Source organism: Canis lupus, chromosome 10 (assembly GCF_048164855.1).
Source record: "Canis lupus baileyi chromosome 10, mCanLup2.hap1, whole genome shotgun sequence".
In the NCBI taxonomy this organism is placed as follows: Eukaryota; Metazoa; Chordata; class Mammalia; order Carnivora; family Canidae; genus Canis; species Canis lupus.
Genome location: NC_132847.1, coordinates 70,177,925 through 70,191,046, shown reverse-complemented (window position 1 = coordinate 70,191,046; position 13,122 = coordinate 70,177,925). Strand labels below are relative to the sequence as shown.

Here is a 13,122-nt window from a genome sequence, read left to right as displayed (position 1 = left end):
GTCAGGAGGCGACACTGCCCTGGGAGCGAGGCCCCGCGCGGTCCGGGCCGCCCCGACTCCCAGTCCCGCGTTCACGTGGCCACAGCCGCGTCCCGGGGGCCCCAGGCCTCTGCCTGGCAGGAGCTCACGGCCTCCGCGGCGTCCGGGGCGTCCAGGGCCACCAGCGAGGGCCAGACGGGCCGGCGGCCCAGGTGGCTCGGGCACCGACTCGGCCTAAGGGGGCGACTGCGGGAGCCCCGAGCGGAGCTGGGCCCCGAGGCTGCAGCAGGCCCGCGGCCGGGGTGGGCGCCCCTCCCGGGGGAGACCAGCGCCCGAGGGGCCGTCCTGGGCCACCAGCCCATGGGCCGGAGTCCCGCGGGGAAGGACGGAGGGAGGGGACGAGCCCCGGGGCAGGGACGAGAACCGCGGAAGGCCGGGCGGCCCGCTCCACCGGACCCCACGAAGACCCCCGTGTCCCCCGAAGGCCCAGGCCTGGGCTTCCAGCCGCAACAGAGGCCGGTCCCGAGGACGGTGCCGGTCATGGGCCACCGCCAGGCCTCTCGGGCAGGACACAGGCGAGGCGCTCGGGGAAGAGACTGGCTCTGCGCCCCAACAGAGGTCACCTGTCCCCCGCCCCCTGCCGCTGGGAGGTGCGGTGCTGGCTCGTCAGGGGTTTTTGTAATCCCGTGGTTCCTGGGGAGTCTCACCTTAAGGGTACTGGTCACACCTGTCACCAAATCCAGGGCTGCTTAGTAATGTCCCCTCCACGGCCCGAGGCTGGCCCTTGGGCCGCGGGGAGGTCTGGGCCACGCCCTGGGCCCTCTGGCACCGCGACGCCGAGCTCCCGGCCGCCGGGACTCCCGACTTGTCTTGCCCCGCGTGGGACCTCCCCGAGGACACGCCAGCCGCTCCTGCGAGAGGTCCCCGCGGTCCGCGTCGCAGGCATCGCCCACGGGAAGGCCCACGCCCCTGCGAGGGGCCCGGCCCACAGCCCGCTCCCCGCGGTCCCCGTGCTCCCCGCGCTCCCCGTGCTCCTGGGGCAGCTGATGGGCCACGAAGCACGTCCTGCCCGGGGAGAGCGCGGCGGCCGAGGCAAGGCCGCGGCGAGACGGTGGGCCTTGGGGCGGAGCGTCGGACAGCGGACAGCGCACACCCGCTCTCAGGGGTCACCCTTGCGGCCCCTCAGGCCCTGCTCGCCTTCTGGTGGCATCTTCTCTCCTCGGACTTGCCCTCAGCTCGACTGGAAGCACCGATGTGCGCGTGTCTGGGGTGTGAGGCTCTGGGTGAGGCCCGTGAAGTCCGCCCAGGCCGGTGCCCCGAAGCGCACGTGCGTGGGTCACAGGCGTCATCCAAGGCTGCTGGGTACAGGGTCACGAGGGGCAAACAGTGCACATGAGGGACTCAGGTCAAGCTCACCCTCTTCCCTGGGCCGATGGTCTCCGCAAGCAAGGCCCCGTGGGCTGAGCCGGGCTCGGCTAGGGGCTGACCCCCGCGCCCGCCGCGTCCCTGGGCACCGACTCCGGCCCGGTCACGCCCAGGGCCCCCGCTCCTCACTGGGTGACATGGCCCCACGCCAAACCCAAGAAAGACCACCACACACCACCATCTTCCTAAAGGTTGTTTTATTGTAAAACCATAAATACAACACCGACATGAAATCATTTAAGTAACTGATCCTCTCTAACCATTAAAAGGATGTCTTTTTGCCTTGGCATCAACCAACTGGGAAATAATGTTGCAAGAATTCGGGGGGGTTGGGGGGTGAATTCTGGGCTAGGGCTTTTGGCGATTTAAGGAACCAAGTGGAACCTTCCTCTTCTTCCTGGGAATGGCCCACTTTCGGACGAGAACAGACAGGTAAAAACAGCAACATTTAAACAGCTCAGTTTTAAATTTTATTACTCTGTAAAAATCTTTTTTTTTCTTTTCTTCTTTTTTTCCTGTTCCTTTCCTCCATTTGACATCAGAAAAAGTTTTAAACATCACGAAACTGATTTTGGCTGTAAATGGAGATAACGGTACCAAAACAAAGTGAAACGAAAAACCCAAAGGACAAACAGAAAACCCTAAATAAACCCTCAAGTTTGGTCTCGGGGGTTTTACAGATCACAAGAACCGTCAACTCAACCCCCATGCAACGTGACTCCTTGGAGAGCTGTTGGATCCACACCAACGACACAGGAGACCGCAAACAACGTCTTTTGTTAATTAACACAGCAAGGGTGACACTAGGTAACTTTTTTTTTTTTAAATACAGTACATGGTACACAGAGTCCCAAGATGGCCCTGCATAAACCCCTCGTGGAGACGGGAGCCAAGCACTGGCTGTTTATAAAAATATTGTGTTGCTACAAAAGTATAAATTAATGCTACCGGTATTAAGAAATATTAAACACATAAAACTTATAAGGATTAAGAAAAATATTCATTAATACCTGTAGAAAACTCTGGCCTAAAAAAGATATTTTTTTTGTGTTTGTTTTTTTGTAAATTTTTTTTTGTATTTTTTTTTTTTTAAGATGACTTGAGTTTCTTGCACTCGGAGAGAGAGAGAGAGAGACACAGTCAGATGTGTCCATGGTATTGCCTAGAACGTCTTAACTACTGAGAAAGGACGGGGGTGCACGCACGTGGTTACTGAGCGGGGCGCGGGAGGGAGGGGCGCCAAGGCTTTCTCGAGATTTACCTGATGTGAAAGAATCACCGATGTGACGTTGCGGGGGTGGGGAGGGGGGGTAAGAGAAAGAAAAAGGTAGGATCAGAAAACAACCGAAAATAATTTACGCTTTTTAAAAAATATCTCTGCTTCGGGTGGTTGTACAAAATGATTTCCTGATGCTTGGGATCTGAATGGCCCCGGACGCACCGCCCGGCGGGTCCCCTCTGTCCTGGCCGGCGAGCCCCGGCCCCCCCCCCCCCGGGCCCCCGGGCCGGGCCACCGTGGGAGGGCCCCGGGCGGGGACCGGCTGGCACCTGGGCTGCGGGAGGAGGCCTCTTCCAGCCGGTCTCGGACCCCCGGTCTCTGCCAGCCTGGGCTTCAGGAAGCGCCCAGGGATCCCAGGCCCCTGAGGTTGCGGACAAGGCTGGGCTGTGCCCCTTAAGGAACTTTGGTTCGAAGAGTCAAGGTGCCCGGTGGGGACGCGCGGGGGCGTAAGGACCCTCGGGGGTCCCGGTGCGGATGCCCAGCTGCAGACCTAGCAGGTCCTCCTCTGTGCGGAGCTGGATCTTGAAAGCGACACCCGGGGTGGCGGCGACGGCGGCGGGGACGTGAATGTAGCAGACAGTGCCCTACGGATCTTCACCCTCATCGGAGCGGGAGCAGGTGCCTCCTCGCCCAGAAAGCACGGGGCCCTCCAGGGAGAGGCGGGCCTCTGCTGACCACGGGCCTCACCCCCAAGGGAGAGAGGAAGAAAAACAGAATGACGGCAACAAACTCCTCCAGAAAACCCTGAAGAGGGGAACCCGGGAGGGAAACATAAGAGGGGAAAAAAAAAAAAAAAAAAAAAACCACAACACCGTATCATTGGTTCACCATAACTGGCCTAGCAAACATTAGCCACAGTGAAGAGCGGGGCAGGCCCAGCTGGATCCGGGGGGCCGAGCCAGGAGCCCCCGCCTACCGTCTCCGGGGGACACCCCGAGCCCGACTCCGCCTCTCTAGGGGCTCCCCGCCAGGTGCATCCCGGGGACATGGGCGTTGCCGCCGTCCCCAAGGCCCAGGGCGCCCCCTCTTCCCGTCTCTGCGAGCACATCATCATGGTGACAACCTCCAGGCACGGTCCCTTCTGGGCCACTTCTCACGGGACCTCCCTTCTCCATCCGCACCCCAGCTTCCTCCCAAACCTTGCTTGGGAACGTGCGCCCTCGAGGGTATGTGCTGCGGCCCTGACGTCTCTCCAGGTGCCCAAGGGGTCCAGGCCGAGCCGGGCAGAAGCAGGTGGCCTCGTGCAAGCACAGGGGGGCTCCGGAAGGCAGAGGTTCGGCTTCACAGTGGAAAACACGCCTTGCAGAGTTTTTCCCTGGTGTGTCTTGAAAGTGCAGGAGATAAAGGAACAAACTCAAGGGGAGAACACTTGGCAGCTTACAGACCCGGTGTAAAAAGGAGGTCCTTCCTCGGACAGTTCTCTCCTCCAGGAAACCTTCGGCCCCTGTCCCCACGGAGGGCCAATCCCAACACCAACCGGAGGCCATCAGGGGGCCAAGCCTCCTAGCTCACAGACGGGGCAGCGGCTTTCTGCGCCCTGGACCCCCCAAGGGGAAGCACCAGCAGGGGCCGCTTAGCTCAAGTGGCCCTCTGTTTCTGTTTCCTGGTTTCTGACCGCTGAGGCCTGGCTCCTGGGCCCGGGCCCAGGGAGGGAAGAGCAGTATTGGGACAAGAGCATCTGTGCCCAGCCTTGCTCACAACGACCACCCAGAAGGCTGCAGTCCTTGGCCTGGGATTTGGAGGTGGGGGGAGGGGGAGTGTGTGGGGGGGGGTGAAGCCAGCGGATGTGAGATGAGGGGAGAACACCCTGCAGGATGGAGGGGGTGTTCTCTCCATCTCCCCTCTGGGGTCCACCTATGTCAAAACAAGACCATTTCTGTCCTGGGAATGGCTTGAGGCGAGCCGTGTCCGAGCCAGCAGAAGACCAAAGAGCCGCCGAGAACACGGCAGAAACGGCCCCATCCCCTGGTCTGCTGGCAACCGAGGGCCTGCGGTGGGAAGTCCCATTGTGGTCACAGAACTGGGGAGCAGGACACATCCTCCTGATGGTCGGCACCAGGGGAGGTGCCGGGAGATGAGATGAAGAGTCTACCTCAATCCTTTGGCTAAACTAGAATCTGGATCAGGTGGCTATTGCTGGAAACGAGGGGCCGCCAGTGGCTGGACCTGTGAGATCTTTGGGTTTTACTAAGCGGTTCACTGCAGCGAGATCTGCACTCTGGGAACTGCCTGTGTGAGAAAGCCGACCGTAGGGCACCTTGATGCAGCCTTTCCTGTCGGTGACGCCCAGTTTCTGGGGAACCGGCGGCTGCAAGAGACAGAGGACCGCCTGCCACCTTGTCACCGTATCTGGATGGGGCCAGCCCCACGAGGCAGCTTCCAGGGCGCCCAGTGGCGTCTACCTTCTACCTGCAGAGCAAGCCAAGCCCGGAGGGTTGAACGGAGGTGGGGAGGAAGAAGAGAACGGGGTGACACCGATAACTCGACACCCAGAGTGTAACTAGACGGACTTGAGTTTTCATTCTGGAGGGCAGACGTGCCCGCGTCCCCACGAGACTGCGAGTGCTCTAACTGCACGTCCGGGCTCGGCCTCCCATGGCTTTGCAACAAAGAGAAAGGTCTGTTTCCTGACCTACTGGCCCAACAATGGGGCGTCGCCAGAACAGCCCTGCTCCCACCAACCACGCAGCGTGGGCAGCTCTGGTCCCTCCTCGCGTGGTTCCAAGTGCCAGGTCGAGGGCCGCTCCCCAGCAGCAAAGCAAAACAGCTGTCACTGGGCAACCCTGCAGCCACCTTCCAGAACGTCCGCAAAGGTTGGATCAAAGGGTATGCGGATGCTCCCACGCTCTCTAGAAAGTGACAGCAGGTGACTGTCCAGCACAGATGGAGGCTCCTCTGGTGGTGTGACCCCGGCTGGAAACGTGGGGGAAATCTCTAGAACTTCTCCAGGAGAGGCAAGGGCACACTGGTTCCTGAGACCACGGCCTGCTGGAGCGAAGGTGCCGACGGCCCGTTCTGACACATTTCAGTATGTCCGAGACTTGGAGGGAAAAGCCGGGTCAGTTCTCATGAGGTGACTCGAGCAGGCACGGCCCCCCAGGGACACCGTTCTGGTCTACAGTCCTGAGCCTTTTCGAGTTTTTGAGCCAGCTTGACTTCCCGAGCTGCCGCGAGCCGAGGAGGGGGCTGTTGTACAGTGCTTTTTGGAGTCGAGGTATCTCACTGCTAAGTAATGCTTTGTTTCCAGGAAGGGATGGAGCGGACTTAAGTCAACCCTCAAAATGGTAAAACGTGCCTTTGCCAAGGAGCCCTCCACGATGGTGGCTGTTCTTAGCCCGAAGCCCGCGGTGTAACCATCTATCCCCCAGCCATGGGCACCGGAGAGTGGGGGCCACGGGGCCACCAGCACATTACTCACGGGGCTGGGGGTGGGGGCTTGGGGTGGCGTGCTGACCCCGACAGGAGGGCAGAGGGGCCACCGTCTTGGCATCTGGACCGAGTGTGTAGAACCTAAACTGCTCATGGAGAGCAAAGCCATCTTGCACAGCCTCAAGTTCAATGTGGCCTGATGCCATTCCCCCCTCAAGACGACAACTGTTTGGCCCGCAAGGCACCAGCTCAACTACTGTCGTGGAAGGAGGCTCAGGTGTGTGTGTGGGGAGTCCCCCCCAACAGGGCGTGGGCCAGAGAACGACCAGAACCCCCGGGGGCCCCGGGGAGGGGGAGGGGAGAGGGGCCGTGGTCTGAGGTGAGACGGACATGAACACGGATGGACGCGGGAGTCCCTGCTGAGCTGGAAGCGTCCGTGGTGTGGCGAGTAGTGTAATGCACTCTGGGTATAGAAGTCAGACATTCGCGGTACCAGACACAGCAAACCAGGAGGGCGGCTCCCGCGCGTACATTCAGGAGAACTCCCGAGCCACATGCGGCCCCTATGGCTTCCACCGAACCCCGCGTCTGCGAAACGTGTGACGCCAACCCCACTCCTGGTTTCCAAACAGCAAAGCCGAGTTCGTGGTCTCGGCTGTTCGAATACATGAAAATGGGCCTGTACAGGGAGGGCTGATAAAAACCTCAGGCTACTGAATATACCACTGAGATGAGCTAGTTTACAGTGTGATTTGAGGAACAAAAAGGGCAACTGAGGAAAAAAACAAACGAACAAAAAACCTCCAAAATATAAGTTATAGACATTCAGTGCCTCCTAGCAGAGTCTAAAATCAAATCTGGAAAGAAAAAAAATAAAAGGTAAAAACTGCTAAAACGTTAGGAAAAAAACATTATTAAGGAGTGGAGACGGTCTCTATGCTTCTTTAAAAAATGTCTTTTTTTTTTCTATCTTATATTAAAAAGCAAAAAGTCAGCTTTATATTCTTAAAGTCTCCTTTCCTGATTTGGGGAGATAGATAGGTGTGTTTCTAAGGCGGCTGCCCCGGGAACACCCATGGGTGTCTCGAAGGCAACAGCTCAATGCCCTGAAGGTGAACGAGAACTAAGTCCAGTGCAGAAACTGTCCATCTGATGCAGTTTGGAGAATCCATGGCAGAGCAGCCGGGGCGGGGTGGGTGCAGGCGGGGGGTCGGGGGCGGGGAGGGGCGGGGGGGGTGGGGGGCGCACGGGGTCAAGGACAGAGAGCGTCAAGTCACTTCAGATCTCAGCTGCCTGAACATTTTACAACATCAGCTTCCTACCAATCTGCACACCTGAAAACGGAGTCTTTCGAGCCCCCTCACTGAGAAAAGGAGGTGAAGTGTCTTCCCTCTTTCCCACTCAGCTTTCCTGACACACCTGGCTTAATGCACACGTGCCCACGGGCAGGCGTGTGTGCACGCACCAGGGTTGCGTGAGTGTGTGTGTGTGCACGGGTGCGTGAGGTTGCGGCGGCCCCGCAGGTGAGCACAGGGCCCCCGCGCCCCACACCGCACACCCACGGCACGCGTGCTCGGATGCATCCGCACACGGGCGGGCGGGCGTGCACACACACACATGCACGCACACACTGAAAAAGCACTTAAGTTTCCAGGGGGGCGTTTATAATGAGGTCCACAGTGTTTAGAACTTAAATTCCTTTTCTTTGTTTGCGACAGTGTTATGTGTGTGTGTGTTTGTGGTTTTTTTTTCTTCTAACGTTTCTCTTCTTTCTTTTTTCTCTTCTTTTCTCTTCTTATTGTTCTGAAGTCTTAAAGCATGTTGGATTTCAGAAACATGAGTTTGTTCATATCTTCTGGACTGAGCAGTCGCCTCCTTTTGATCAGAAGGGCTTGCTCACACATATTTACACACCCGCTCCTGGCCCCCACGGCCGGAACCGCAAGCAGCCAGAAGGCCAGCTTGGCGAGTTTCGTGTGCTTCTGGGTAACGCACGACCAGTACTGGAAGAGATCAGGAGTGGCCTGGAAGAGGGGCTCCTGCAGGTAATCATACACTTCGTTTTTCCCAAGCCGATCGTCTTCCTGAGCTGCGGGGTTCTCGCCCGTGGCGGAGCGGGGCTTCTTGGCCGTGGGCTCGAAGTCGGCCTCCTCGGTCCAGGACTCCTTCACCTCATTGATGAGCTCACACACCTTGCCGATGATCTCCTCGTGCTGGTAGGGCGGGACGGGCCGCAGCTTTTGCTGCGGGTCCAGGATCATGGCCACCTTGTGCGCCGGGTGCACCTTGAAGTTCTCCTTGAGGGCCTCCAGGAAGAGGTGGCACAGCTTGCTGACGGTGCCCGCATCGTTGGCCTTGGCCGTGAACAGCTTCTCCAGCCTGACGTAGGTGGGCAGCACCAGCTGCAGGGTGGGCTGGCTCTCGTTGCTCAGCTCGATGACCGCCTGCTTTACGGGCGTCAGGATGGCCGCCAGGTTGCTGAGCAGATGCTTGTTGAGGCTCTGGATGAGGTTCATCTTCTTGGCGCGGCTATAGAACTCGCAGATCTGCTCGTAGCGCTCATGCACCAGCAGCAACGAGTCTGTGACCGAGTTCCAGCAGGGCGGCGGCGAGGTCTCCTCCAGCGACCCGAAGGTCTCCTTTGCCAGGCCCGTGGAGCCCGCCAGGTCCTCGCACACGTTGAGCAGCTCGATGACCTCGTGCATGCTGCGGGCCTGCAGCGTCCGCTTGCTCAGCACGCTCTGCACCACCGAGTTCAAGGCACAGGCTGAGCAGCGAAGGCACATGCCGGCCTTGGAGAAGGCAGACGCGCTCACCCGGCAGTCCGTCACGTACACCGTCCTGATTTCCGACATCACGAACTCTGACAACACGTTCTGCACCCAGTGGTGCACCAGGTCGCCGCTGTCGCGAATGTCCGCGCCCTTCACGCCCAGCACGTAGCTCTTGATGTGGTTGCCCTCGGCTTGGTAGGCCGTGAGGATGTAGCACGAGTCGGGGCCGACGCTCTGCGAGTGGCAGGTGACCCCAATGCCCAGGCAGGCGTTGCTGCCCAGGGCGCACGTCACCTTCACCTTCACCTGGTTGTACATGCGTGGCAGGTGCTTTAGCGCCAGTGTGTTGAAGTTGCCCAGGATCTCCGTGACCGAGAAGGCCCCGTAGCGGGCGCCACTGTCCACCAGCGTCTGGGCCAGTTTCAGGAACTCCTTCCCACTCACCACGCTCAGCGCACCCAGGTCGGCGCACATGACCCTCAGCAGCCGCTCTGCGATATTTTGCCGCTCCTTCTCCGGGATCATGCTGTTGGGTGTTAAACCGCTGCTCATGGCTGGCAGGGGACACAGAGAGAGATGTGATTAAACCCAGCACCGGGGGCACCTGGGTGGCTCAGTCAGTTAAGCATCTGCCTTCGGTTCAGGTCATGATCCCTGGGTCCTGGGTTTGAGCCCCACATGGGGTTCCCTGCCCCTCCCTCTGCAGCTCCCTCCCTTGTGCTCTCTTGCTCCTTATCTTTCTGTCAAATAAATAAAACCTTAGAAAGAAAAACCTGGCATCTGAGGTTCCTTCATCTGGCAACAGCCTACTACTCTAAGCATCTGGCATTAGGCATTATGGGGAGGTTTCATCTTGCACACAAACTGGTGGTGCTGGTGGTCTTTAACACGTGACTCTCACAGGAGTAACACTCTAGGATTGACTAGCAATGCCTGCCATGAGCATGGGACTAGAACATAAGGGTACGTATGCAACACACTTGCTGCGTGTATCAGGCACCTAGACTTTAGAAGCCAACTGGTCTCACTTTTCTCAACACGGGAACTGCCTGCCTCTAATAAAGGACTCTCTAGTGAATAAAATAAATGAGGCCACAGCATCTTAAGAAAGAGCACCCAAGAGAATTGTGGAGAGTGGGTTCCATTTCTGACCATCACTAAATATGTGCTCTCTGACCACAAAAAGATCACCTCCTCTCCCTGGGCTTCCTTCTGCCTGTCCAGTGAGGTCACAATTCCCACGGATGAGGTCTTGGGTATATAAGAGCTTCGCATGCGGTCTTGCATCACCTTGAGAGGCACAGGCGATGGGATTGGGGGTGGGGGAGGGCAGAAGGGAGCGACTGGGGCTGGGGCTAGAGGAGCAGGGGGCAGACCTCTGTGAGGCCCTGGGCCCTGGCCTGGGAGAGACCTACTGTTGTTGGCGCTATTCCTCTGGGCCTGGGGTTTCCACTTCTCTTCTACGACAGCAGGTGGTGATCGGGACTGGTTGGAGGCGATGTTGTTCTCGTTGTCCGCTGCGGATACAAAGGGGACAGCGTGGGACCCTGTTGCGCAAGAGGCCCGCCAACAAACAAAACAAGAACTACAGCATGGCGGGTGAAGTCCAAACAAGGCCTCTAGGACTCAGGCCTGGGTCCAAATCCTGGCTCCTGCTCGGGAAGCCATATTATGCTTGCAAAGCCCCCACGGTGTCACTTGAGAAAATGCAGATGAGCACACGGATGTGACACACGTGCCAGAAGGACCGACCAGAGAAAATGCAAGGAAAGGCTGGAGCGCAGGCCAGGTGCAGAGTAAGCACTTGGGGGTGGGAACCGCTGCCCTGGAGTCTACCTGGGGAGCCCCACACCCACACACAACCACATGTTCCAGCTCAGAAATGGGCAAGGGGGATCAGTTAGCGAGTGGCCTAAGGGACCTCACATTCTCTCATTTCTCTTAAGTGCGTTTATCTTTTCAGTTTATTTACTAAAAAATTTAAAGGAAAAAAGCAAAACCAGAGCCCTAGGTGTCAGATGTGGAAACTGAAGCCCAGATACAGGTGATTTGCCCTGGATCACACAAAAAAAACAAAGGCAAGGCTGAGACCAAGATCCCGGGTCCCCTGACTCCTAATGCCTGTTCCATGCATTTTCCTAATTTTTGTTTACTTGTGCATGTGTGACTGTCTCATAAATGAATGCTACATGCCCGGCGCCTGGGTGGCTCAGCTGGTTGAGCATCCAACTCTTATTTTGGCTCAGGTCATGATCTCAGGGTCATGGGATCGAGCCCCGTGTCTGGCTCTGTGCTGGCATGGAGTCTGCTTTAGATTCTCTCTCTCCCTCTGCCCTTCCCCGTCCCCAGCCTGCACTCTCTCTCTCTCTCTCTCTCTCTCAGATAGAGAAAGAGAGAGGGAGATGATAAAATAGCACATGCCTATTCTCCTCCCTTCAGGGCTACTCCTTGCATTTTTATAGAATCATTTCTGAGTAGACATGGTCTGAGTAACATGCTTGTCATCACAAGTGACCACATGGGCTTCTGTTGTACAATTTGCCACAGGTTGCTGAACCACACACCAAGTGCTGAGTTTCTGGGCTGTTTCCAATATTACTGTTCTGCTATGAACCTACTTGCCTAATATTCTAATATCATTTCTCTGTGCTTCTGTTGTTGTGGGTTTATTTCCCTGCAACATCATCTTATAGGTAGAATCACAAATCCAAGGATATGAATAGGTCCATGACACCTGTGTGGGGTAGCCAGATATCTTCCATCCTTCTCCATTAGAGGCATCAGGCCTTGGAGGCCAAGGCCACAACTTTCATACCAAGAGAAGAGTTTTCCCCAATACGTACATGTTCAGCCCTGCAAGGCTAATTAAGAAACTCCAGGAAAAAACAAAAAGAAAACCAAGAACACCCCCCAAACAACAACAACAGAAACTCCAAGACATTCACTTGAAGGAACATATTACAATCACTAGGAAAGGTGGTTGCACAGACTGTGATAACAAAAGAAAATGCATAAGGAAAAGATCTCATCATAATTTTATACATACTGTTTATATTTGTATTTTAGACTTGCAAGTCCAGGAACAAACCAACCTACGCATCAAAGATAGAGGAAGAGGGGACTTTCACTTCCATCCATGTAACATAACCTGCCATGGGTATTGCTCTCCATCCAGTTGCAAACAACTGTCAATCATGATGCCACTGCTTTCGGACAGGTAACCCAGGAGCATGACCCCAGAAAAAGAGGAACAAATGTGCTGAGTAATACGATTGGTCCAGCTTGCCTGAAAGCAGTTTCCAAGCTGCAGCATAGGGACAGGGAGCTGGAACAGAGCCCAGTGGTCTTACTGATTTGAAGAGGCAGGAACCAATGTTTAGGGAGGTCAAAGGGAGCTCGAATTTACAGATAAAGCACCAAAGAGGAGGGGGCTACCTAAAGAAAGAGCTCTGGAGACCTTTAGTAGGGTTCCCTGAAGTCTGCTGAATACTTACTCACCTGCCCAAGTGCAGAGTCAAGTTCTCCAAGACTGGGTAAAGAATCACTGGAAAGCAGGAAGTGGGGGTGGGGAGGAAATAATTTGCATTCCCTCAACCAGAAGGGAGACACCACAATGCATAAGGAATTGGGTAGGGTGGCCTCACTATGGGGCAAAATTCACCATAGATTAAGGGCTGCACTAGACCTGTCCTGGTACACTTTTTAAAAAGGTTTTATATACTTATTAGAAAAAAAGAGATGGAGGAAGGGAGAGAGAGAACTGAGTGGGGAGGGAGGGGCAGAGGGAGAGGGAGAAACAGACTCCCCACTCAGTAGGGACCCCAAAGGAGACCAATCCAAGGACCCCGGGATCATGGCCTGAGCTGAGGGCAGACACTTAAACAACTGAGACACCCAGGAGCCCCTCTGCTATAATAGATTTTAAAAATAAGTCTTCAAAGTATTGAGGGGGTCCTATGTAACTAAACTGTAAACCAGAACAAAGTCCAATCCTTTTTCAAAGTCTAGCACCTAATGATATAAAAATTTGCAATGTTGATTATACAGTAAAATTTATCAGGCATTCAAAATAGTAAGAAAATATGACCTATCAACCTGGAGAAAAACCACTCAATAGAAATAGAGCCACAAAGGACAGAGATGATGGAATTATCCAGTAAGGAGCTTACAGCAGTGGTTATAAATACCATAAATGTGCTCAAAGTCATGAAGGGAAACATGCATACCATCAGGAGAGAACTGCAAGATGTGAAAAACCCAAAGCTGAAACTAACCAACTCAAAGGGAACTTGTAGA

General features: G+C 55.9%; 1 protein-coding gene across 21 annotated transcripts in view; it reads right to left on the bottom strand.

Annotated features, from left to right (window-relative positions):
- Positions 1–1,586: 1,586 nt before the first annotated feature.
- ZNF618 (zinc finger protein 618) overlaps positions 1,587–13,122 on the bottom strand; it is a 184,133-nt gene continuing 172,597 nt past the window's right edge. For all 21 annotated transcript variants that reach the window (XM_072842479.1, XM_072842457.1, XM_072842461.1 and 18 more), the window contains 2 exons: positions 10,242–10,343; positions 1,587–9,380 (listed from right to left, as the gene is read on the bottom strand). In XM_072842479.1, the coding sequence (XP_072698580.1) occupies positions 7,864–9,380; positions 10,242–10,343 (1,619 nt within the window). In that variant the 3' untranslated portion in view covers positions 1,587–7,863. The remainder of the gene's footprint in view (positions 9,381–10,241; positions 10,344–13,122) is intronic.